General features: G+C 39.8%; 1 protein-coding gene across 1 annotated transcript in view; it reads left to right on the forward strand.

Moving 5' to 3' along the window:
• Positions 1 to 3,419: 3,419 nt before the first annotated feature.
• KCNIP1 (potassium voltage-gated channel interacting protein 1) overlaps positions 3,420 to 26,531 on the forward strand; it is a gene marked incomplete at both ends in the record, with an annotated part of 442,925 nt that continues 419,813 nt past the window's right edge. The window contains one exon of the mRNA XM_082323973.1: positions 3,420 to 3,507. Coding sequence (XP_082180099.1) covers positions 3,420 to 3,507 — 88 coding nt within the window. The remainder of the gene's footprint in view (positions 3,508 to 26,531) is intronic.

A 26,531-nucleotide genomic window follows, 5' to 3' on the forward strand; every position in this document is an offset into this window, starting at 1 on the left:
ACTATCTGTCTATATTCATCATCTTGTCTGAAATGGCCATTATGAAAAAGCTCTAACAGGGACATAACACCTTTGTTTCTCAGAGATGTTCTCAGTCACTTACTGAAGGTTGTCCACGTTCGCCTGCAACCACAATAAGCTGCCTTTGTACTTTCCCACAGATAACAGCAGTGGAGTAATTTGAGGCCCTTCATGGTCAATATCTTTATGCCCAAGTATTTTTTTAGGATTCTCAGTGTTATGGGCCTTTAGAGGGCCATTTAGAGGGCCTTTTGGCTGCTGAAACTTCTGCTGGAAGCCTGGTTAACACCAGCTTTCCCTGAGCTACAGGGCTGCAAATCTCCACCATTCTACTGAATCTGCTGCAGCTTTTACGCAAACCTGTGGTTAAGATTTTCCACTCCTATTAATGTACATTTTGTGTTCCTTTTGACCCATTTTTCCCTGTGTGGTATGGGCCAAAAGAGGCAAATAGATGTCTGAGAAGAAATATCATTCTCTGTGTGACACTGGCGTGCCAAGGAGGCTTAAAGTGCTGTCTGGGATATGACACAGTTTCTGTCTCCCACTATGTAAGACCTCTCAACTTCCGTAACTTCCTTTAATATAGCTCCTAGCACTTGTTATGTCCATTGTCCTATATTTCCTCCTCCCAAATTATATCATGATGTATATATATAAATGCCATTAAACATGCTGCAAACCTTTGATACAGAGATATACTAATTAACAACCTGCTGACTCCTTGATTTCCCTGTTGACATTTTACTGCCTTATTACAACTTATTTTTTCTTTTGAAGAATCACATTTCCAACTTTGAATTGGCTCTTTGGGAATAAAGGACAGCCTTGGAAATGGCTTCATGTAGGAGTTACTTAGCACTGTGTTTTCCACAAATCTACCATTCATTTTGTGCAGTCAGCCAAGGTTATAAAGCCAAGAATGGCCCAGAGGAAAGTGGCTCTTGGATTTTTCAACACCCCCTCTCCTTTCCTGCCCTCCATCCTCACACCACTCTCTACTGTTTACCTTTGTGGTTGGAAACCTGTGGTGTAGGGGGCAGAAATACTATTTTATGCCCGAAACTCATGGACCACTCTCTATTTAGTCATACATTCCTGAACACTGTTAGAAACATATGTAATCTCTGCCTCAGTTTCCCATTCATTACCTTGGGCTGAGGATCCCCATAAATATAATAATCTGTGAAATGGGGAAGTGTATATATGTATATAATAAAGGCTCTGGGCTGTGTGGAGGTAATGGTGGCAGGAACCACAGGATGTTTGGGTATTTGCTAGAATCCATGTGGGGAGGATTTGGAAGTAGCGGGGACCCTGCTCCTCTCCTCTGCCTGTGGTGCCCTGAGGAGGGGTGGCCTCAGTGCTCACCACCTGGTGTCTCAAAGAGCAGCGTCTGAGTGCTCAGCTGGGTCACTTTGGCCCTGTGGAGCATAATAAAGGAAAGAGCAAAGACTTAGAAGAAACTTACAGAAAAATTTACCTGAAAGGTTGTGTGGGAGCACAACCCCAAGATGGAGGCCGCAGCTGCAGGGGAAGTCTGTGTGGGGCTGGGGGCAGCCCTGGAGGCCTCCCGCCACCTCTGCTGGCCAGGGTCATCCCTCTTCGTGAGCTTGTTCCTGCTTTCTACAGAACATTTCCTTCGATGTTTTTTGGAAGTTTTCGGCTGGGGATGATTAAATCTGGAAGAAAAAGAAAAAAAAAAAGAAGAAATTGAGCGTTAGGTGTTTAAGGCTAGAGGCAACTTGGTGGAAGTCAGCGGGCAGCAAAATGTCTGGTGCCTGACAGCTCAGCTCGGGGGTGACAGCCCAGGCACGAGCTTGGTGGCGGCTATCACTGAAGTCATTTTGTCCGTATGTTGCTTTTTACGTGCCAAAGTACCTTTTTCTGAGGTAAAACGAGGCGGTGCGAAGCCTCTCCGAGCGGCGCTCGGCGGCTCCCTGCCCGAGGAGGAGGCGAGCGGCGGGAGGAGGGCGCGGCGCGCGGCCGCCTCTGTGAGGGGAGGAGGAGCGGGCGCTGCCAGCCGGGAAGGAGCGGCAGTCGCCGGCCGCGCAGCGAGGTGAACCATTTGGCAAAGCCCTCAGTTTTGCCTGAGAGGGATGTAAGTTACACTGTAAAGCAGTTTAGTGCCCCCTGAGCGAAGGGGATTATCGCTGTTCCCTGAAGTGAAAAGCTGTTCGTTGCGCTTGTTTCTCGGTAAAGGCAGGGGACTCAGCTGTTGCTGCTCGGAGGTGGCGGCTGGCTCCCGGTGGCTGTGTTACAGACCGGGCTGATCAAGTCATCTCACGAGTGGCAGCAGAAACCCGAGCTAATCTGCTTTGTAACCCACCCCGGGACAAGCAAATACTGTATTTTGGGGGTTGTTTAAAAACATCTGAGAGGACTTCAGCATGAATTAAAGCCTAAAGACGCCTGACTCTACCCAGCGCTCAGGTGGGGTCAGAAGCTCTGAGGCACCTCCACTTTGCTGCTTTATTCGAAGTATTCCAGGCACGCAGAAATAATTGACTGAACTGGAGAAGCCAGAGCTGTGGCTGTTGCTAGGGGATAAACTCACAGTACAGTCAGAGGGAGCCTTGTGAGCATCGGGCGAGCGCAAGGTGAGGTAGCGTGCAAAAAGTAAAGGCCTGAAACAGCGCTGTGCTGCACGGAGGCCTGAGCCTGGGCCCCGCAGGCTCCTGGAGGCCGACGGGCACATCCCTGAGCGTGGAGCAAATAACCAGCTGAGCAGCATCTAAGCTGGTAAAATTAAAAGAAAAGAGACTTTTTCTGGGCGCAGCTTTGCTTTCCTACTTCTCACAGGTTTTGCGAAGGAATACTCTGCAGCTTTCTACATGCAAAGTGCGAGTACAGTGTTGGTAGAATAAAAACAAGTGTTATTTTCTGGTTCCCTTAGGCCTGATGAGAGTAAAATTGACAACTTAATTGAAATCAGCTGGAAAGGACCGCCAAGAAAACGGTCTTCAAACAGCAGCTGCTTTTGTTTGCAGCAGTCACCACCCTGTGACTCCAGCATTAATTGCTGCATTACCAGTGCCCGGCAGCCTGCGAAGCCTGGTGGAGCAAACCCCTCCTCCTTCCCTGCCTGGCTGAGGTGTTGCCTGTGCTTAGCAACTTCCATCAGGGCATCGCGGCATGTGTGTGCAATCACAGCCGAGAGGCTGAAGGGGAGAGCTATACCTTTAACGACAAGGGGATGCAAATTCCTCCTCTGCAATCTTTCCTAGTAGCCTCGGAGAGGCAAACCTCAGTGCAGAGGCTGGGGCTCAGTGTATGAGAGCAGAGTTTTGTGCGTCGAACAAACTGTCATCTCAACTTTGTAAAGGACTTGCAGTTTTTATTTTTTTTGTTATTCCTGGACTTTGTAAGAGAGAAGAGCCTTTCTACCCATTTGAACCATGAGCGGCTGTTCAAAGAGATGCAAGCATGGGATCGTCAAATTTGCCCAGACTATTTTTAAGCTCATCACAGGCACTCTCAGCAAAGGTAAGAGAAAACCTTTCAGTTCATACTTTTCTTCTGTGTTGTTAGCTTTGTGAGGGGAGTTGTGCAGCCTTGAGGGAGGCTTGTGATAGAGTTTATTATTGTGTCTTCAGAGGTGTTCTGGTTTAATTCCTGGAACTGGCTGCTCTGAAAGAAGTTGCTGCGTGCAGTGACGATTGGAGCTATGCTGTAAAGCCTTATGTAATTGCTTCTAACTTGTGTAGTTTGTAACCTGTATTTGTCAATCTGCCATAGCTGGCAACTGTAGCGGGCTATTTCAGTGTGTTCGGAGATGTGTTTCTGAAAGCAATTGATGTGCAGCTTCAAAAATTTAAAACCTTCATAACTGTCAGTAATCGGTACTTCTTCTCTGCATCATTTTCTACTTTAGTGTTTCTGCTTGTTTGAAGCATGTGTGTACCTTGGTTTGAAATCTAGGTCAGTGCTTATTGCATGCATTTCAGTACCTTTTGTTTACCTAAGTTTTGCTTGTCACCTACACCCTGCATGCCTTACCGCGTGCAGGTGGAACAGTACCGAACTTGTTTATGTTGTCGGTAAAATCAAACAATAAACAAAATAAATCCTCTGTTCTTCTTTGTGAATCTAGTAGTTCCTGTGATGGTGCACTGAGGTAGGTTGCTACATTATTTTTGTTGGTTATTCCTTTTATAATGATGCTTCTCAGCACCACCTATGGCAGCTGATTAATTAAGTATTGGTGATCTGTTTGGGAACTCCTGACAATAGTAAACAATGTTATGCCTGACTGCTCTTTGCCTGTTGAAATGTGGACAACGTTTAGGTGAGGGTCAGACTTCTCCAGGTTTTGTGTGTATGTGTGTTTGGTTGGAGGGGTTGTGATTCTTGGAATTGATAATACAGGTGAGATTAAATTATTAGCAGAGAGATTTGTATAATGCTGAAGAGTTTCTGTTATGATGCGGTTTTTGTTTTTGTTTTTTTTTTTTTAAATATGAAGTCTGAAGCTTTTTTTTTAATGTGCTTATAGTTAAGGAGCAAAAAAGAAGCATTTATTTTTCAGATAAGTTTAGAATCCTCAGGGGTGTGTGGCCATGTTGGCTGTCTGGAGCACATGTGCTCCTGCATGAATTTTAATGTTTAAGTTTTTTCTTAGGATAAACTAAAGCAGGCTGAGGTGACTTTTAAAATAGCAAATGTGAAAGTGCCAAGAACTGTTAAGTGCAGCTTCCTTTTATAGAAACTGGGGAAACTTATTCAATGTCTCTCTAGAAAAGAAATATAGTTCTAAGACAGCTTTCTTGTATTAACCTTACTGGCTTTCAAAAGAAATCTGCATGAGAAAATGTCTGTTTCACATTAAGAATACTGGACAGGTTGGTTGTTTTTAAAATCAAGATTGGTTTAAAATGGCATCTTCTTGTATTTAATTATTCTTCTTCCATTCCTCCCCCTCCCCCATAGGCTGTCAAACACCAGCAAAGATTAAAAACTTGTAAAAGTCTGTCATATAAAAGAGCTCAGATGTTGGTTATAATTCATGATTAATGCCAAGATGTCTCCTTAATATTAAAAACAAAAGAGAAATTCACAGAACAAAATATAGCGAAAGAAATTACTTGTTCTTGTGATAGGGAAGAGAAAGTAGTGGTAGGATGCTGCCTGCAAGACCTCGTCCTCTACAGCATGTCAGTATGGTGTATTTGGTCTACTTTATTTGTGCTTTTTTCAGGAGATAATGGAACATAGGGTCTATACTGCTACATTTACAAGTGATTGACAATAAACTCTTGTGTTGTTTGCTTGAGCTCCCCTTAAGACAAGGGGAAACCTGTGTTCTGGTAGTGTTTCCCCATGTGCTGATCTAGAGCAGGTCATCTACTGGGGAGTTTTCAAGCAGACCTTGTGCCTCTACTCCTTGCCTTGCTTTGGCAAAGGGATACATCAACATTTGAGTCTGACAGTAGAATAGCACTATACAGCGAGCTAGAAATGAGAGTATAAAATGTCCAAGGCTTGCATTTCCCCCCGCCCTCTTTTTTTCTGAAAGATGCCAGTGTTGCACTATCATTGTCTTTGCAGCCCATGCAATGGTATCTTACAGTTTTACCCACATCTTTCCTATGGCACTGTCTCATTTCAAGCTGCTGGGATTAGATAAGAGTGGCTTCCTAGGATTCAAAGAATTTAAAACTCTCATAAACTTTTTTTTCCTACTCAGCTGCTTGTGCTTTGAACTGGAAGAAGGAGATTGAGGAAGCAATAAACCATGTGAATGAGTTTGTTGCATTGATATCAAAGACCTGCTATAATTAAAATAACTGTTTCCATATCATTACCTATGAAACTCATAACTGGAAAGAAAATGATTAGAAATCTTGCTCAGGAGTGTTGAATTAAAAAAAAAAAAAGTGTTGAAGTTTGTTTGTACATTTATCCCAGAGCTTATTGTTTAGTATTTCTTTTACTAAAACTTCTGCATGGAAAGCCAAGATAGAAACTGTTGTATATCGCTATTATGGTTTTTTAACTTACACCATGTACATGCTTTTGAATATTCAAACAATATCCCATGTTCTTCATCCCACTCCTTCCTCATTTCCTTCATACTGTTTAATGTTTTATTTATTTTTACTTTAAACACTTTTTACAAGGAAGATCTTTTGTGGCACAAGATTCACGTCCCTCTTCTTATGCTTCTATCTTTTTGAGGGTTATTGAGGTGGGAGATATTCCACCGTTCAATGAGATGTAATCCTTATCTGCACTCTATGGCTTCTGCTTGTCTTAATAATAGCATTTTTCTTTCCCCTTGATTATTTACAATAAAACGAGACTGTCTGAGCTGCAGATATAAGGTCCTTCCTTTTGCAACAGGGTGTGATGAGACAGCAGCCTCTCCCTGCAGTCGGCAGTAAGGGAATAGGCACACCTGATACCACTGTGTGGTCACCCGCCTGTTCAGTATGTCCTGATTTAAATCTGCAGCTGCAGCAAATCTACCAGGTTGTAAGCCAAGAAGTTCATAGCTGGCACCCCTGCAGAGCTGGGCTAGCAAATTTTGCCAGCTTCTCTCTTAGTGCGTTCTTATTTGGAAAACCTTAGTAACAGAGCAGAGGTCTCTGCTGCTGTGCGAAAGAAGGCCTCTTCCACCAAGAGCTTTGTGTAGTGAGATGTATGCATTAAAGAAAACATGCTTGGAGAAGCATGCTCCTTTACAGCTGGTGAGACCAGAATAACTCCCTTATTCTCCTTGGCTTGGATGGGTGTCCAGCACCTGCAGGGAAGAGTCCAGAAAAGGCTTCTGGAGGTGAGTTACTGCAGTGATGGACAGCGCGTGAGCAGCAGCACCTTCACCAAAGCTGCCTCAAATGAGGCGGGGGGGGGGGGGGGGGGGGATGGAGGGATGAGGAAGGTTTTGGGTGGGGTTTGGGTGTTCTTTCACATTACCTCTGCTGTGGTATGTGAAATGGTGATTCATTCTCCATGCCCTGGGTGCAAGGAGGAATTGTAAGAATGAGTTTGTTGAGGGTTTCCTATTGAGCAGAATGATTAAACAGCAAGCCTCTGTGTGAGAGAGAAGATATTGCTAATGTCATTAAAAACCTAGTACAGGAGGGCTTTGCTGAGTGACAAAAAATGAAGCTGGAATGACACTTTTTGGATTTCTAGTAATGTGTTCTAATTATCAACGCAGGAAAAGCAAGATTATTTTAGGGACCAACTCCTTCAAAATGTTCCTTTGTAAAAGCTGATAAGCTTCTGCAAATTAACTACCCTTTCACCTTTGTTCCCAAGCTGCCCCTCTTTTAGTTGTGCTATTAAAATGCTTGCCAAAGGCTCTCATTTCTGTTTTCTTGCTTCTTCCATCTCTGTTCTGCAATGCAATTCATCTGGAACTGGTAATTTGTCCACTTTTCATAGTTTTAATTGCCTAATTATCTGTTCCACTGCAGTGATAAAGTCTTCAAACATCTTGCTCTCCCCACAGCCTGCCCCAGCACGAAAGAAAAGTATTCTGAATGTTTTACAGCAATGTGGTCTGGTTTGCTGCTGCTTTGTGAATCCAAATTACAGCTAGTCTTCCGAGATGTTATGTGAGATGGTAAGGAAAGTGCATGGTCCCTTTTAGTCATACACAGGCTCTGTCTCCTCTCAGTGGAAGTTAAATCTTGTTCCTTTGGAGCACACTGGCACTGCATTAGGTTTGTCTTCATGACTCCAGCTTCTGAAAATGCAAGGGTAGGGTAAATGTTCCTAAATACCCTAAAGATGCAGGAAGGCTCGTTGCAGTTGTTTAAGTGATGCCAGGGTTCCTGCACCTGTGTGCAGGACATATAAAGAGATGTTTTGATTCTCCTGCTGCTGTGTAGCCTACCCTCACCCCTTGAATTCTGGCTGCTGCCTTCAAATTTAGAGAAGCTCTGATTCAGAGGGCTCCTGTAACAGCCCTTATGTGTCAGTTCTCTTCTTATAAAACTTTTCTGAGTGTTTTAAATGTTCTTTAATAAGGAAAGTGGTTACAGAAGCCAGGTGATTAACGTGCTTTTAGAGAGTGGGGTTAGAGCTTGTCCGTGTTTTCCAAATGGTCCTGAAAAGTAAGTGGGAGTTTCTGTACTTGAAATCATGGTGTCAAGCCCCAGTTAGAGAGGGGCTGCCACTATGAGGGGCAGAATAACTGTCTTCACTGTGCGTCTTACGGAAGAGTCCACAATTACTGAAGTTTCACAGGTCAGTACCTGATCCTAACTCCACTCAGTGAAGCTCTCCAAGTTCATTGCATGGCTGGCAGGAACTCTCTCATGGTGTGCTTGTGGTTTTTGTTTTGCTTTTTAAAACCCCAGCATATCTAGTTATATTTTTTTCTATAGTGATGAATGTTGGAGCCACTAAGCAAAATACACCTCTGTTTGGCATGTTACACATGTTTGTATGTCTATGAAAAACGGACTGCAAATAAATCTGCCTTTTCCACAAAGGCTGTAACCCTTGAGCAATCTGCAGATAGGTGCATATATACATATAGGTAGGGAGAGGGAGTGGTAATGCTCTAACCTTCCTTTTAAAACTCTTTATAAACCTCTGCTTCTAGAAACTATTACCTCTGCAAATATATGGCTAGGTGTGTGCTAGAAATTTACTAAGAACTTAATTGTTTGCAATGGTGTAGCCCCAAAAGATAAGTATGTCATGTCACTTATTCAGAAAACAAGAAAATATTTTCTTATCCTCTGGGAAACTATTCAGGAAGTGTGTGTGTGTGTGTTTGTTTTTAATGGTGTTTTGCAATAAACGTGTGTATGTTGTGTCTGGTCGCCAGGAATACTGTGGAATCTTGGGTGTAGTTAGATATCGGTGGGCAAACGGGGTTTTCTTCTGGCATCTAAACTAATGGTATTAGGTATAACAACTGTGGTATTTCTATTCTGAATATGTTTGAAAAATACGGGGCATATCAGTTAAACTGTCCAGGTTTGTATTCAGGACTATAGTAATAGTTTCTCTAGAGAAAATGTTTATAGAATGTTTGTTTGTTTTTTTTTTTTGCATAACCGATGGATTAATCTGCAGATTCTCTAATAAAAAACAATTTTAAAAAAGAAATAAAGTAATCATGTTAGATTTTATAGCATTGGAACAACTTATGAAAATTTGGTATCCTATTGTGCCTGTGGGTTTTTTGGTTGGTTTTGGTGGTTTTTTTTATTTTTTTATTTTTTCCTTTTTTCTTTTCATAACCACTGGGCTAGACAGGAAGCATGCTGCTGGCAAATGGGCTAAGGCATTTATACCCATGCTGTCGCTATATTGATATGCTAATTGATATGCTAATTTGCCACATAGGTTTTGTCATTTAAAATGGTGCAAAATGAACGTGCACAGTATATTTTGACCTAATGGAGCCTATTACTATCCACCTAATGAATGGATTTAAGTGTGAATTGATAACTTTTGAAGATGGCTCAACATAAATGGATAGTAGCATGTATTAAATCATCCTAAAACTAGCTTAAATTATCACATGAAGTGTAATTTGAAGATGTAGTTTTATCTCTAGTAAGTTATCTTCAACAGCGCAATGCTAAAGGGTGACAACAAGGTAATGCTTCTCTGTCTTTTCTGTGCCCAAAAACTGGTCTTGAGCTGCAAGTCAACTGTTTGTTTGGGGATACATTCTGTGTGTGTTTTTATGAATTATTCTTGGTCTGTAGAGTGTTTTCAAATGTTGATCATCTCGGTGCTAGCAACCAAACATGTGGTGGTGTTTCTGCTCCTGGTAAAGCTAACTGGTTTCCTGAGTAGGAATCCCATTGTTAGGGATGCAAATGAAATTCTGTCCTGACTTTTCTTTATGATGGTATTTGTGGGATTCCTGTTCTTGGACCTTTGTTTTTGTTGTTTTTAGTATGATTAGTAAAGCTCGTAAATGGCAATGTAATAGAAAGCAGGCATGGGAAGGTTTTAACTATGGCAGCATTTAAGCTCGTGATGTAATTGGAATGAATATTCATGGCCAACTTCTTCCACATTTGCACAGCTTTACTAAAAATCAGTAGCATGCATATATAATTTGACTTTCATTTCTCAGCTGGCTTTAACTTCTGATTTCATTCTTTGTAATGACTGTTTCACAACATTTGGCTTGCAGGGCACGTGGGTGGAGTACATTTAATGCTGATAACTAGAAGTAAAGCAGTCTAAGGTTTAAAATAAGAGTGATTAACGCTTTCTTTTATAAATGGGAGACCTGGTGCAGTAGCCCGACATTACAGAGTGAGAAAGAAATTGCTGCAACAGGCTTGATGAGGTGCTCATCTTGTAAAGCCAAAACAGAGTTTTGAGAGTGTAAAAATAAAACCTTGTTATATAATTTACATAATTACATCTAGCAAAAGTTAATGCCGTTTTAATCTATTGCAATCTGAAAATTGTCCCTAGCATTTAAAAATCTAGTAAAGAGCAAGTGTTTAACTTGCCTGCCTTTGAAATTTTTGAGTGGCACCTTCAACTTTTAGGTAAATTTGTCTTTCAGATGTGCAATAATGGCATGATATTTTTCTAATGCTTCCTTTATGTTCTATGATATGATGGTGTTCTCTTTTGCCACTTGTAAATCCTTGTAGCATGAAGATCAGATGTTTGTTTCTGTATTATTTCAGCAAGATTCATGTTTAAACTGAGTAATGGAAGACGTAATGAACAAACACATCCATTGTGAAGGGAGTACAGTGTGTTTGACGCAGTGGAACAGCAACCATCTTATACTGAAACTGCTTTCCTAACTCGGGCTATGAAGCATGTAAAAGGCTAAATCTACATAGAAAAGTAGATGATATGGAGGATCTCAAATTCCAACTTGTCTGCTTCCTTCATCTTCTAGCTATGAATAGATGTGCCAAAGCTGCTGGTAAGTGTGAGGAAAATCATGTGAACTCCAAATAAAGATTCTTGATGCCCTAGTTCAAATCCAAAGCCTGGAAGTTTTACCCACCTCAACAGCCAAAGTAATCTATGGAATTAGGCTGGGTAGGGGTGACCATGTTTCAGAGGTTTGGGTGGAGCTGTTCTGCTGAAGCTGCTCCACTTTATGGAGATGATTATGTCGCAGTGGTGCAGATCTGGAACGCGTGTGTGATGCACTGACTTTGTGGGACTGCTCTGCCTTTCTCTGCCCTTCTCACAGCTTTCCTGCTCATGAGGCTGGGCTGTTTGCCTCTTCTTTATGGGCTTCTGCTTATCACACTTTTAAAATATCCGTGGGTGACTGGGCACAGAGTGACTAGCAGGAGTGGACTTCAGGGTGAGGATCCAGAGAAGTGCATTACTTATTTGTCTCTGTGGATCCAGCTTTACTTGCATAGAAACTCACCTGAATGCAATGTAAGTAATGCAGTACTTTGCCTGAAATTGTTCTGCACTGTTTTCAGGCCTTGCAATAAACGTGTTGGTCTTCATCAAATAAATACGGCTTTAAAAATATCTTTGAATTGGTTGTATTTCTGTATGATCTGCTGTCGAGGCTGACATGTTCTGGATTTTTTTGGTCTATACCCTCATAGTTTTGGTATAAATGCCATTTATTTTGTATATATTGTCTTATCTGTGGATTTTATTACCAAAGTGTTGTATGCCTCAGGTGAATGTGTTGCATAATGCTTCGTGATTAAGGCAGCAATTCACAGTAGTAACACGTACATTATCCAGCCTAAATTAGAAATGTGTGTTGGCTACAAATGAAATTAATAACAGGCACCTGGGAAAACCACACTACTGGGAATAACATTCTTTCTTTTAAGTGTTTTTGTATGTTCACTTGGAAACATGATAACGGAGGATGATGCTGGGGGCAGGGGAGGTATTCCAGTTAAATAAGCGCTCCTGATGCGTGTTTTTTCACTGGTCCCACTACTTCACAAATAGCAGTTTTTATGATTTGTGTGCAGTGCCAGTGGGGCTCATAAAGGAGGACTGTGAGGGCCCTGTGATTTTGCTTCTAGTATCAATCAGGTGTTCTCTAGGAAAGTGCAGGGGAACCTTGCAAGCTTTGTGTTTAGTTACACAACAAATTCCCACTCGCTTAATTCACGGTGTTACCATGGGATGTGGGGAACTGGTGGAGAAAATGAGTAGATTAAAATCTTGAGATCTTGAATAGGTTATCTGTTGAAATACACACACTTTAACATAACTATTCACAAATGTGAATTGCTGTTAGCAGGTCAAGTCTCTGCTTTAGTGACAATAAACAGAGTAAATGATAAACATAATAGATCATCTGGCTCTCAAAGAATAATGAAATCATACGTAGCAATTCTTAGAGAGGTACGGTCTGTTTTTTGCCTTGTACATTCAGAAGTCCTCATGGTTACCCATGAAAAAGCATTATTACTACAGCACAGTAAAGCTAGTGATGATTTTCAGCAGCAGCAGCATCTGATAGTCTATCAAGATTCCAACAGTTGCATGGAGTTCTTGGAATAAACTCGGAATAAAAAATGTGGGAGATTTTTATCATTTACGTTTTGGTAAAGGTAAACACATAACTTTAGAGGAATAAGCATAAGATGTTCTACATCAAAATGCTTAGCATAATACTATAAAATATAGTTCTTGTCACGCCACCTTAAAGTAGTAAAACTGCAGCTGACTGTTGATTAAAAAATGAGTAAGAACCATCTGGATTCAGTCTAAGAGGAGGCCAGCAAAGATGGAAAAATGCGCTTCCAGACAAAACCAGGGGGAGCTAAGTAAACATGAAGCTGACAAAAGCATAAAAAGTGAAATAGCCTTCTTGATTTTCTACTTGAAGTCTGTTTACTGTGATGTATTGATTTTTTTTAAAAATTTTTTTTTTGTAATCCCATACCTGTCACATCCGATGCGTATGAGGAGTAGCAGTTCTTCAGGTTATGTGTTTTAGGGAAACTCATAAATGTCAGGGACTTTTTGACTTGGCTCTGAAAATGTTTGCAAGCTCCCCAGTTGTTGAATTGTGTGTTTATGTTGATGCCCTGAAAGGAATTTTATCACTTGTTTCATGAGAAGCAATTTGAGATTCAATGAATAAAAGCATTGTATAAATGTAATCCATGCCGCAGATGCGGTAACTCAGGGTGCTGCAGGGATTGTTACTGGCAGCGTGGTGAGCTGTGATAACTAGGGTCCTTTCAGCTTTCAAAAGGTCTCACTCATGCAATTGCAGTGATGCCAATCACTCCGTCAGAAACTGAAAGAAGTGCTGTTTGCATCAAGGGCTGGCATTTGAATTTATGGGTTAATACCTTGTGCTGTGCCCTGTGTTCATCTTGGAAATCATTCTACTCGTTGTTAGTTTTCTATCTTCTCATAAGTATAGGAAAACAGGAGAAACATTTGCATTATGAGCATTACTTCTGCAAAATCACCATTACAAGCTGAACATATTTGCAGTATTTCATGGAGAGGTAAAACATCAGACTGTCATCAGAGGTAAAACCACAGACTGTCTTGTGAAGGCAGCTGTGATAAACGAGCTGTGCATTTGTCTTTATGAGAGGAAGAAATGACGATATTAGACAAACTTATTTGACTATCTATAGTATGCAAATAAACTTTATAAAAGCAAGAAAAAGAAAGCACATAGCTAAGATTGTTAAAAGTAATCTCCGGGGTTTTTTTAGGAAGTTGGCGGAGAGGGGAATTAAGCCTTAAATGCTTATTAAATATTGTTGTGTCTAACTGTCATGCAGCTAATAGCACAAGCAAGGAAGTGTTATTTAAACCAAGAATTGCTTCAGATGGAAGACAGCAAATCAGACCACGAGGGCTGACGTGGATGTGATAATGTAGATCTGTAGGAAGTAATTCTGCATAGCAAGGATGGGGTATGGAGAGCTGGAGCGTGCTCAAAACTTCTCTCTGTCTCTCTTTTTTTTCAGAGACGCTCAGTGTGCTGCCAGTCTTACAGAGCCTAATTTAACGATTTTTTTTTTTTTTTAAAGCTTTTGTAGGAGCTTAATTATTTTAGTCCATCTTAAGACTTACCTGGCTTTGCGACAAAAGTAGATGTCCATATTGTAGGCATAAAAACTGAGATGCAATATATGCAAGGTGGGGGTGGGAGGCAGAATGAACTTGATGTCTTCTGTTATGGTTTGGTATGGATTTTTCCATAACACATCATCTGCAGGTTGGATAACTTCAGGTCACGGAAGAAACAACCTGTTATTTTGTAATAATCTTCACTTGCAAGGATGAGGCTCTGGATCAGCTTCTATAGAACAAAATCTTAAGCAAAATTTCTTCTTGTGGTTTCTATTTGTTTGTTTATAGTTGATATACTAACAGTGCCTTGTCATGCATAAAACTGTAAAGATTATTTGAGAACATTCATTTTGGGATTTGTTTATTTTGACACTGGCTTTTTAAATCCTGTTGAATTTTACAAGTTGGGGGGTAAATCCCAGAATAAGAAACAGAAGAAAGATAATTTTATGAAAGGCCATCTTTTTCTGTTATGCAGAAATACTTGCTTTGTACTTAATGACTCAATACCAGATGATTCTATGATCTATGGTAAGCCACAACACCCATACTACTCAAATTATAACCAGTTTTCAGGCTAAGTTTTTTTTGACCAAGTTGTCTTACAATCTATAGTGAGCTTTACTGCTCAGGATCTCTATGTGAGAGTTTTACTTCCCCCTCCCCGATGACTGAGACTTAGCAAACAACTCATCCTGTAAGTGAGCTTGTTATCTTCAGAGGAGCCAACAGTGAATTTGACATGCAATGTGTCTTTCCTGTGTTTTTGATCAGTTTTCCAAGAAAAATGCTCTGTGTGCTTGCAGTGTTTTACATAAATAATAAATAGCTGTAAGAAATTTTGTAAAATGACTGGTCAATAGCTTGCAGTGTTTTACATAAATAATAAATAGCTGTAAGACATTTTGTAAAATGACTGGTCAATAGCTGTAGCAACAAACAGGCCTAGTGGCAAAGCCTGGCATCTCCAGTGTGCTCACAGTATCTCCTTCAGCCCAGCTAAAGTCAGCCTTTACCTAGTTGAAGACTATCGATGTTCTTATAAAAATAATTTATCTGAGAATGACCTAATAGTTAATATTTTTTCTGTGCTAAGGAGAATAACCTGAATACAGACTAGTCTTTAAAACTTATTTGAGAGGTACAATAAGTGGTGGTTTGTTGGTAATTATGAACTTATTCTTAGGCCATGTGTTTCTTCTGGTGTTGTCCTTCATGACAGCTGCACTTAAAGCTGGATGATATTGCATTATAAAGTCTGTTCCAGCAATAAATACTTGATATTATGGATCTATAGACATGTAGATGCGTATTGGAGGAGCATTTTTCTTCTGTTTGGGAGCAACGTGAATATTGGAGCATTTATCTGTCAGGTGAGGGGCTCTAAATTAAAAAAATCTGGTCCAATATCCAGCACACATGAAGTGGTGCAGCTCTGTGCAGCATTTCGAGATCTAGCCTTATTATTTTGGTACCTGATGTCCTGCTAGAAAAGAAGTGCAACCCTTGACAAAATTGACTTACCATTTCTGAGTGGTGAGGTTTCGTAAATGCTACCCCAGGAAAAGCATAATATGCTTGGTAAGTACATATATTTCCCAAGTACAAGAATCTTGGGTTTACGTTTAAAAAGGACAGTGTAATTTCTTTGTCTTCATCCCTTGAAAGTATTTTAATATCTTTTGTCCACTGCTATAGGTCCTAAGGGCTAGATGTCAGGAAATGTTTGAAAAACTGATCTCCCTTTAGGTAAATAATTTCATATGTCTAAACTGCAGCGTGTTTCTTAAATATCTTATCTTAGGAAAAGAAGGAATAAGATATTTCAGAGGAGTTTCTAGATTATTGTGAATATGATTCTAGTTCTTTCAAGCTTCTGTTTGACTGAAATTTCTGGCCCTGTCCATATAGAGAGAGAGAGATATATATATATATAAAGTAGATCTTAAAAAACACACATGTGTTTTCATGGTAATGTGAAACTAAATTGTGCACTTAATGCCACATGAAGAATCTGGTGAATGCTGTCACTGAAGAAAATAAAACTTAGCACTCTCTTTCGAAAACCTAATATATTCTCTAGAGTTGTTCCATGCTGCTGTCTGAAGTACAGTGTTTCCTAAGACGAAATAAACTGGTGAATTGCACTTTAAAATGATAAAACTCAAGTGAATTTCTTGTGGTAAATTCATGACCATTTGGATTGGTTTAAATGTTCCAAATTAGCTGAAAATAGTCCCAGAAGCCCAGTGAGGAGCTGCAGAAGATGATGCAGTAAGCAGTGTTCATGCTGGGCAAGACATTCTTTAATTTATATGTAGGGGTTTTGTGGTTTTTTTTTCATATTTTTAATAAAGCCTTTGTTCTCTAATTTGAAAGGAAAAAAAAAAATCTTGTACAGTTCAAGGAACACTGTAAATATTATAGTGCGGCTACAAGACTTAAAAGTGCTTACTTTACTGAAGAACAAACTACCAAAACACCCTTTACCTTTTAAGAAATGAGTGTGGAATAGAGTTTGGCAAGTGGTTCTCCTAGCAGAGGTATAAAATGAGCTTTAGACTGGCAGCCCTTATTGTTGCTTGCTAGATTAAAGCAGGAGGTAACCAGCTCATGGACATGGGAGGAGTCTGCAGAATAGCACACGATGTTCCTGTCGAGCAAAACATGCTTAGGTGTTGGATTCCTTTGTCCTTGCTCATGAACTTGACTAATGCTACTTTCAAGGGCCACATCTGGCAGAGATGAAGGGTTTAGTCAAATCCCTATTCTTTGCCTTCTAGCCAGGATACTTCAAGTTGTATGAAGTGGTGAACTGGCCAGAAGTCTCTTTGATTGCCTGCCACTTACCGCCACTTTCTGATGTGTACTGTTCTGAACAGTAAATCCTGTTTTGCTGTAAACTGAAATGTTTCCTTCCAGTGTGCTTAAGTACTTAACTGTACCTTTTCCATCTATTACTCCTTTTCCACCTCTTTCTCCTCCAGTTGTTCAGCTATGATTTAGCCCCATTCTCCTCTTTATCAGTTAACTGACAAAATGAGAGTAAAACTAAAACCTGAGGAATGGACCACGAAAAAAAAAAAGGCATTCTTTTCCCTCCTTGCATAATACAAAAATGGCAACCTCCTCAACTTGTTTGTGTCAAATGCCCCTCTCTGGGCTAAAACTAAGATGAAACATCTTGGTTCTGAAAGCAAATGAAATAAGCTAAGCTATACATAACTAAACTCTGACTGTTCTTTCAGTTTAAACACCCTTTTCATCCTGGAGCTTCCCAATGTACACTTCAGGTCAAAAGAGTAAGGAAAAAACACTGTAACATCTGTTTCCAAAATGTTGTATCCCATCTAAAAGCAACTACTTTCTGAGGGCCCACTTCTGACACCCTCTTTAAGGTAGGGCATCCCTTGTTTTTAGGTAGTCATTATGCATTTATCACACTTTGTAACCGCTCCACAAGAAGGCTTTTGCTATGTGCAACTTGAATAAATAAGCACCATGTCTATGTACTGAACTGCTGGAGTGGTCCAGTTATCTTCTTACATCAAACCAACTGTTCACTCCTTAGTCTGACCTGGAAGTCACTTGGGAAGCAGAAAATCAGTAGAAAGTGAATTTCTGAAGGAGGTTGTGTGACACTGTTCTGGTTAAGTCTTCCTATTAATGATTTTATTTCTGTAAGTAGTTGTATTTTTAGCTTAATTCTTCAACTTTTCTTTACCAAATTGGACTAGAACTTTAACATATGGAACTTTGAGATACTTTTATTTCTGCTGTGTAAATCAAGTTCTCCATGGGTTTTCTTTCTTTTATCTGTATATACTTCTGCAGTCAGTATCTCGTCTATTCCCATTGATATCTCTTTGTAAGGCTGCAGTAGTGCTGTAACGTAGTCCACATTTTCATACCCCATCCTTCTTCATAAAAATATATTTCTAAGCAAGTTAAACATGTATTACATTAGCACGCTCTTTATGACAAATGTTGGTAGTAACCTCTTGGCAACAAATACCTGTATATAGTATTAGTGCATATAGAAAGCACTGAGTAGTTGGCAGTCAGATAAATTCAAAGCAAACTAAACTACTAGTGCTGTACGCACAAGTAGTACTTGCGAGCTGATACATTCTTCTGTATGAATTGAACTTGCTAATGTTGCTATAGGAATGCCTTGTGTTGTGCAAACCAAGAAGCAAAATCTGAGTTTACTTGCAATAGTTCTTTGTAAGAGGACAAAGAGAAGGAACTGTCCAAGACCTCAGATCCTGGGCCCTGAATTCTGAACTTGATACCATAAGTATAAAGAACTAAAAAAAGATAGACGAACTTGTGGCTCAGAAACTGGAAAATTGTATGTGGCTCTCAAACATCTTCTCATAAGCCAGCTTACATTAAAAACCCTTTTATTTCATAGTGTTTGGCATTAATACAGAGCCGTAAATGCAGAGAATTAAGCTAAATTGAATTCCACTACTGCAATAATATAATTGAGTCCAGTAAAAAATGCTTCTTCCTCTGCAAATACTGGCTTTTGTTGGCAGCCTTAAGCCTCTTAGGACAATTCTGTTGACTTACCCAAGTAGCTAAACAAGTTTGGAAAAACAAGGTGGTTTTAAAACTGTAGCTTCAACAAAACAGATACCAAAATGTAGCCTTGTCTACGTAATCTGAGCTGCTCGGGCTGAAGCTGCTCTGGGACTGGGAGCCAAGAACACTGATGTGTTTACAAGGACTCCGCAAAGCAGCATTAGAAGCTACTGTCTTGAGGTGTTCAGGGGGGAGCTATAATTAAATAAATGCTGATTTAGTAAGAGCTGCTAAGAGTTTGTTTTAAAAGATGAATGTGCTGTGTACCTAGCTCTCTCTGTCCTGCTGTCCCTAAGCCGTACAAGGTTGCACAAAGGACATACCTTCTGGCTTCAGACTGCTGGAGAAGAGGATGTAAATGCTACGCAGCTGCCAGGAACATTCTCCAGCCTAAGGAGAGTCTGAAAAAACTGATGTCTCGAAGCAGGGATGGAGCAGCAAAGTGGGCTGCCGACATGACGGAACAGAACTGAGACACAAGAAGCTCTGACTGCTCCTGACTGCCTCTCATGACAAGGGATGTTGCCCTTACTTTAGGACTTATTGGGAAAGAGAGAGAATGGCACGAGGAGCCTATGTCTTTCATGCAAAACTTTCTTTTTAAACAAGATTATGTAGAGACCCGTTTTTTCTTTCTTTTTTTTTTTTTTTCTTCTTCTTTATTTATCAGGAAAATAAAGACTGGAAATCTTGGCAGTTGGCATTTGCTAAGCCTTTCTCTCTGTCAGGCCTGCACTGCAAGGGACTCCTATTTTCTACTTATCCACAGCAATGTCTCCTGGCATTCTTGCTGCTTTTTGTTTCTAATACTGATAAATAAAGCTATCAACGGGCTACTGATAAACTTCTTGATTTGACTATCTCATATCACAAATATCTGAATTGCTTCTTCCATTTCATAATAATACTTAGTAGGATGCAGATTACCCAGGGCTAGCAATGCAGTTGCTGGCAATCTTTCTGGTTTTCACTCCTCTTTCTAGTGGAACTGTATGAAAACTGGTATAGGTATACCAATCAACCGAAGCGGAAGTCATGTGGGCTCTAAATGATGGAGCACACTGTAACGACATTGCAGTATCAGAAAGTAAAGAATGAAGTTGCATAAGGAGCCAAGGAGGAGGAAGGACTGTAAGCTTGAAAAGGCACAGAGAAGCCAGGCAAAGAAATATTCTATGCAAGCAGTTGTCATGGTGCAACTTTACTAAAATGCATCTTTTCCCTGCTCCAGTGTTACGCTAATATTAAAGAATGCATAACAGACATCAAAGGGCTCCCCTACGTGTTTCTTAAACAACAACAAAATCAACACAAAAACCCCAAACCCGCCCATGCCAAATAAAATTCTGTGAAGCAGCTTTTAGGTAGGATTTTTATTCTCTGGAAGCAAGCTCGTTGCCTCATGTTCAGGAGGGGCATGTGGTTTCTATAGGCCAACAATCAGAGTTGTTTCCAGGCGATGTAGGAGCCCTAATGAACTGTAAAACAATCAAGGTAAGCTCCTTTGCTCTCCCTTCTGAAGTTCTTTGTGTAAAAATGTTTTTTTCAGCTTAAATCAGCTGGCTTTTCTGCATGGAAGCACAGTAATGCAGACTTCTCCATTCTGTTTTCTGTGTAAGAATCAGAGTTGGCATTTTTTTTCTGATGAGAGCAGCGACAGCATGGGATGGAATCTCAAAAAGGAGCTTTTTTTCTTTTTTGGTCCTGGTTTCAGGAGAATCGTCACAAGTGGCTATGCTTTTTTCTACCTTGTTTGCTGCAGTGTTATATCACACTGAAAATACTGCATCATATCCTCAGAGTTTTTCAGCTTTCACAATATTAAAGTTTCTCATTTTCAATATCAAAGTTACAACTGCATGAGATGTTCATGCTGTTAGATTATAAAATGGATATTTCAGTTTCAAGATGTTGAAGGAGGAGGCTAGGGAAATTAAATCATTTAGGTGCCAATGCCTACATTTTAATGGAGAAGACCCTGTCATAACTAAAGGATGGCTTAAATTTATGCTCAGTTTCAAGTCCTCTGTGTACAAAATTGTCTTGGTTGCTATCTTCTAGGTAAAGAATGCACAATAATTTAACTTCCTCCTTATTGTCCATCCTTGAGTTTGAAATGGCAAAGCCTCATCTCTTACCTGTAACTTCATATCAACCTATGTGTGTCTTTCCCCTCTAAATTCATTAGTTCATTAAATTTTGCCCTTGCTTCTTGTTGAATTTCCCGTAATATAATGTGAGAAAGCCAAGAAAACTGTCTGCTGGAGACATTTCTTTTAATGATTTTGTATTAGTGCTACCGTGCCCCTGCACAGAATTCATTTGGTAAGATGGCTTTATAGGAAAACCTATCTCATGCCATTTGGCAGGGAAGGTACAAGGCTTAATTGTAATGAGTATTGATTGGTTTTAATTTGTTTGCTGTACATTAAGAACCAACTTTTTCTTACATCGGTTAAGGAAGAGAAGCGCAAGTTGAGAGACTCCCATTTCCCGCCTGCCCTAGACTGCTCTCATTGGAGCCATGCAGGGTACAAGAGTACAGCATGGCTCTTGGGTGGACAGTTAGACAGCTAAGAGATGTATCAGCTTAGGGTATCAAATTGCAGCAAACCTATTCAGTTCACTTAGTGGGACTCTTCTCCCTACAGCTATTGTTTGAGAGGGAGAAGTTGGTTTGGCATTGAAGGAGAGCTTAGTGCTGTCCCTCACCTGATTCCAGAGTCACAGTTCTTCTAGAGCTCTGATTTAGTAGTTAACGACTTCACAGTTTTGTTTTATCCTTTAATGTGTCTTCCATTAGTCCATGAACAAGCACCATGTTTACATATTATCAGCTCCCTGGTTTTTGGCTTTATTTTGTTTTGCTTCTTTACTTCTAGTCATGACTACAAGTGGTTTGCATGGAAATTCCTGCCTCAGTGCTGTTCTGTCACCTACCAGATTTTGAATGAGTTAAAACTTCAGCCAATTTCCCTGATGGTTTCTTCCCAGGAAGTGTTTCTTCTTGTTTGACTTGAGCATAAACTGTATTTGAAGACAAAATTTCATAATGACAGTAATAGAAATAAGGATGACATCTTTTTTTTTTTTAATATCTGTCATAATTTAGTCAGGTTAAGAAGTGAAAGAAGGCTCTCTTTTTTTTCTCCTTCCTTTAAATGTGTGAAATATTGTAATGACTTTATTCATCGCAGAAGATGATGCTACGTTTGTTTCCTCTGTAATTCAGAAATTTGTTTATGGATTGAAAGTTTTTAAGAGAGTGTCACAAATACTGCTGATAAGCCTTCATGCAAGACTTGGCATTTGGATTTGAGTGGGCTCAAAAATGTATTTAAAAAATAAGAAAAATAAAAAAGACTTCAAACCGCCAGGCTATTTAGTATCGGCTGCACATCTGAAGCAGTGTAACTGTTGAAGTAATTCCATTACAGGTGCAGAATGAATTATACATGAAAAAATTTGTAGCAGACTTAGTGGATTCACATAGTGGTATGCAGGTATGTTGGGCTAAAATCTGCTGACTGTGGTGTAGCTGTGATCCTCCCCTGAGATCTGTCATTGCATGTACATAGGTATGAGCTGCAGCACTACTCCATTTTCAGATCAAAGTAACATTTGGATCAGTTTGAGCAGGGAATAATGCCATTTCAAACTGCTGCACTGGAGGTTCGTGCCTGAAGCACTGCACACTTCTATAGAGGCTGTGGAAGAGTAGTGCGCCGGTCTTCAAGACCTCTGGCATCCTGTTAGTCACATCCTTGAATAGAGGCATAATTCTGAGCAGATTGAGGGTTCAAGCAATACAAGAACTTTCAACATTCAAGCTATGTATGAAAAATCACTTGCTCGGTGTAGTAATAAAGAAAAGAAACCTGTTATGCTAATCTTTCCAATGGGGGACCTCTTGGTCTCTGCATGGGGTTCTTAGGCTCTGTTGCAACAGGAAGATTTGAACAGCTAATGAAATCAAGGAACAAAAAGTTAATGACACTCTATCGAATTCATTAAACTTGGAAATAAACTTTTAGAATGTAGCGTCCTCGCTCATCCAAAATGAAATGTCGTAAATGCAAATCTCTTGTAAACACCCTAGTATCCTCAGTGATTTTAATAAAAACCTATCTGCTTCTTATGTAGTCATGCCTGCTGGGAGGTATTGGGAAGACAGCGTTACTGGCTAAGTTACTCTCGGCACTGCATGTTGTGGAAAGGCCCTCCTTTTCTCACAGCCTGGCAGCTGCAGTGCTTGGGAGGTCTGAGTGTGCCTGTTGTCTGGCTTTACTGTAACATGCTAACAGGAGATGGAAGACAGGAGAAGTGTACTTTCTTAATATCACAACCATGGACCAGAACCCTTTGCTGCAGCTTAAGGTATTGAGGATCTGCCTTTTCACAGGAAACAATTTTTTTTGTTTTGTTTTGTTTTAGCAGTAGTTAGTACTTAATGCATCTCTGCCTGAATCCCTGAGCAATCAAGGGGAAAGAACTCTTGTTCCAGACCTGGCTTTTGGGCAGGATGGAGCTGTGCTTCTCGATGGATGCTCATTGCTATTCCTGCACTATCCAGCAAGCGCAAAAGGGAGGATGCAGTGCTCTATATAAAAATGCTGTTGTTTTCCTATTATGCAAATAGCAAACACTGCAAGTTACACTGGCCAAAGAACTTATTCCAATCCACCTCTTAACACATTGTTCTTTATTTGGTGCTATATGCAGTTATTTATATTCATAATAATGTTAAAAGCACTATTTCCAAATGCTTCTGTTTTAAAAAAAGCTTAAAATACTGTGAGAATACAGGTCTGATACTCTAGTTTGCAGCAATTCTCTTTCTACCGAAGTTTACCTTATATCACAATAAGACTGTATTGCAATGTACGTTTAATACACATTGTACAGACTTGGAGTTTTTCGAGCTGAAGGACCTTCAAGTCTGCAGTTTGAAAATATTGATGGTGAAAAGTTTGGTGCATAGGAAGCAATTTAACAGCACTGTTGCTGTGAAGAGCACCCAATAAATACATGTCAGGGTGGCTTATTACATGCTGCTTTTCAGAATGAATTAAGAAATAAATTGTGCAAGATACCAGCCAGCGAGACCTGATTTGAGAAACGAAGGCTAATGGCTGCCTTTTTATTACTGGGCTTTGTAAAGCATAGTGTGTTTATCTAACAGATAACGTTCTGCTTGGGTGCAGCCTTTGGTGAAGGGAGCTGACTAATGTCTGAATGAAATCTTTGCTCCAGTCTTGCACAGGACTTGATTGATTGCTTCTTCCTAGTCATCTATTTGATTAATATTAAATAATGTCTTCTGCTAATTTAAACTAATTGAATTTTTGGCAATACGTGCATGTTGGGAAGGAGAGATCAGCAGGTGCTTACTTCCCCAATTAACCTACCTTAGGGTGAGAGGTGAAGTTCTGTGTGAATGCAGAAATCCCCAGACTTCTGTGGAAAATATGAACTTGCTTTTTAGTGGCAGCACATGTTTAAAGTTCATACTGAAAACTATCCTTTCACTTGTGTTGTGTCTCTCAAATGCCAAGACACCCTTCTATTGAATTAAGACCTAGACTGACCTAAAACCAACCTCATAAGGAAAATGTTGTGCGCGTAGGAAGAGGGGAGAGATGTGTCTGTCCCCTCAGGAAAAGCTGTTAGATCAAATTAGCTGTAACACTGACTCAGCCATCCGGTGTTGACGTTCTCAAGCATTTTAAGGACTGTTTCAGAACTAGGGGTGGCTCAGCAGCCTGACCAAGAGTTAGTCCCCTCATTGACTCCTTTTTCAGGATCAGATAGGAATTGACTCTGAGGCCAAGATCTCTTGATTCTCAAGAGCACCATATTATCAAGCGATAGCTGTCTGGCAGTGTTTAAGAAATACAGGTTACTGAATGTTAAAGCAGTAGATTGTTCTCAGAGTAGCTTTGATTTCTTGAGCAGAGGACCTGTAGGATGTAGTATATCTGAGAGCTTTATGGGATGTAAAAATAGAAATGTTATGGCCTGTATTATGGAGGAAGATGTTGATCATAACTTTTCTTCCCAGTCATAAAGTATATCAACTATTTGCTTAGAAAAGCAAAATTTGGGGTGTTTTTTGTATGTTGCATATTGACTCTTTGCCCTAAATCGTATGACATATGATTTCCTTTGTTTCAGTGATCTTTTTCTTATAAATGCCTGTCAGAAGATGTATTACACTAAAAATTTAAACCCGTGCAGCAATACCGTGTTTCAAATGACACTGCAGCGGTAATGCAGAAAAGATTAGAAATGGAAGTTGAGATTTAATGTGGAAATAGTTATGATTAATGACAGGCATCAAGGTTTGCTTCAGTGAAAAGTGCATTTTAATTGGTTGGGTTGATTAGTCTCGTTATACGTGGAGCAGGTACAGTAGTTGTTGGTTTTCTCTTTTGGGGGAGAGAGAGCAAGGGAAATGACCCGAGTTACAAAAGAAAAATAATCCTAATCATATGGCAGGATGCTGCGTTGCTTGTGTCTGATGCACACGGTTGACTCCTCTTCCTATTGAGTAAGGCAGTAAGGAGTGTTTCGCTGGGATTCAGTAGTGCTATATTCAAAAGTGAATTGAAGTGAGGTGGGTCTTTTCTTCTTAAAATGGTAATATGTGATTAAAAGCTATAAAAATGTAAACTATTGTTTCTTATTCTCTGAATTCAAAGCGATAGGATTTTTCTAACTTTAATTTGAACTGGCTAACTTTTTTCAAGTCAGACTAGTTGACTGTTAGCTCTTAAAATGAAGAATAAAAGATCAGAGAGGCAAAACTGGAGTACATTTGGTATAATTTTAAGTGTTAAATGATAAATTTCTACCAAGTTCCCCAAAGAATGGTCATGTGAAATACGAACTTCTCTCATTGCAGTTTTTCTTTTGTGTACACCCTTTATTCAGCTATTTTCTTTGCATACAGTTGAATGGCATTGTACAGATCTTCCTTTGGGATTTATAGCCTGAATTTCCTTATGAAATGAATTGTGCAGGAAGGAAGTCATTGAAGTGAGAAAATCTGGAGAACAGAACAAGAAATCAGTGCAAAAGCGAACGCCACAAAAGAGAAAGATAAATTGGAACAGAAAGAAAAAAATAAGTGCAAAAAACATATAGCCCCAGTTCTGCCTGCCTAGGGAAGGTGAGTCCCATTTGTTTCTGCTAAAGCTGCGTCTAAACAGAAAAGAAAAATCCTACTATTTTCATGATTAAAAAGAAGTATTGAAATATAGGCTATGCTCTCCAATTCCTGATGAAAACGCAGCATTAGTTCTGCTTATCTCTTCAACCGTGTTCGTAGTTTTAATGGAACTGGAGAGCAAATTAATACTACTTAAACTAAATGTGTCTTAGAGCCCACTTGTAACTTCTGACAAAAATGTTGTTCTTTTTCCTTATTGTTTGCAGTTGCATGATGAGAGGTGCAGAGGGGCTGGGGAAGTGGGTGTGTGTGGACTGTAATCTATGTAAATATGTTGTTACATTGAAGGATTGCTACTGGCAATATTCAAACACCATTCTACCATATTCAAACACTAAATATTACATTTAGTACTACAGATACAGGTAAGGGAGTCAAAAGTTTCAGTCTTCGTTGCACGCTAGCTGAATCGTGAGGCTCTTGGATCAGTCAGGAGAGTAGTCTTGTGTCATCAGCTGAACACACTGTTATTAATTTTTTTTCTCATTATGAAACCAAAAAGACTGCTAAACATCAGTTTGCATTGTTTAGCCCTTAAATTTTATTTTGCCGGACTGCAGAATCTGTAGATCTCTTTGATCTCCTTGAAGTATGTACTTCATTTTGATATGTCTGTTTTGTCTTCATCAAATGTCAATAGTTTTAGTGGTCATAAACATATTAAGGGTAATAAATAGTTCTTTATATTTGTGTCAGTCAG

The sequence above is a fragment of the Platalea leucorodia genome, assembly GCF_965183815.1.
Source record: "Platalea leucorodia genome assembly, chromosome: 11".
Classification (NCBI taxonomy): Eukaryota; Metazoa; Chordata; class Aves; order Pelecaniformes; family Threskiornithidae; genus Platalea; species Platalea leucorodia.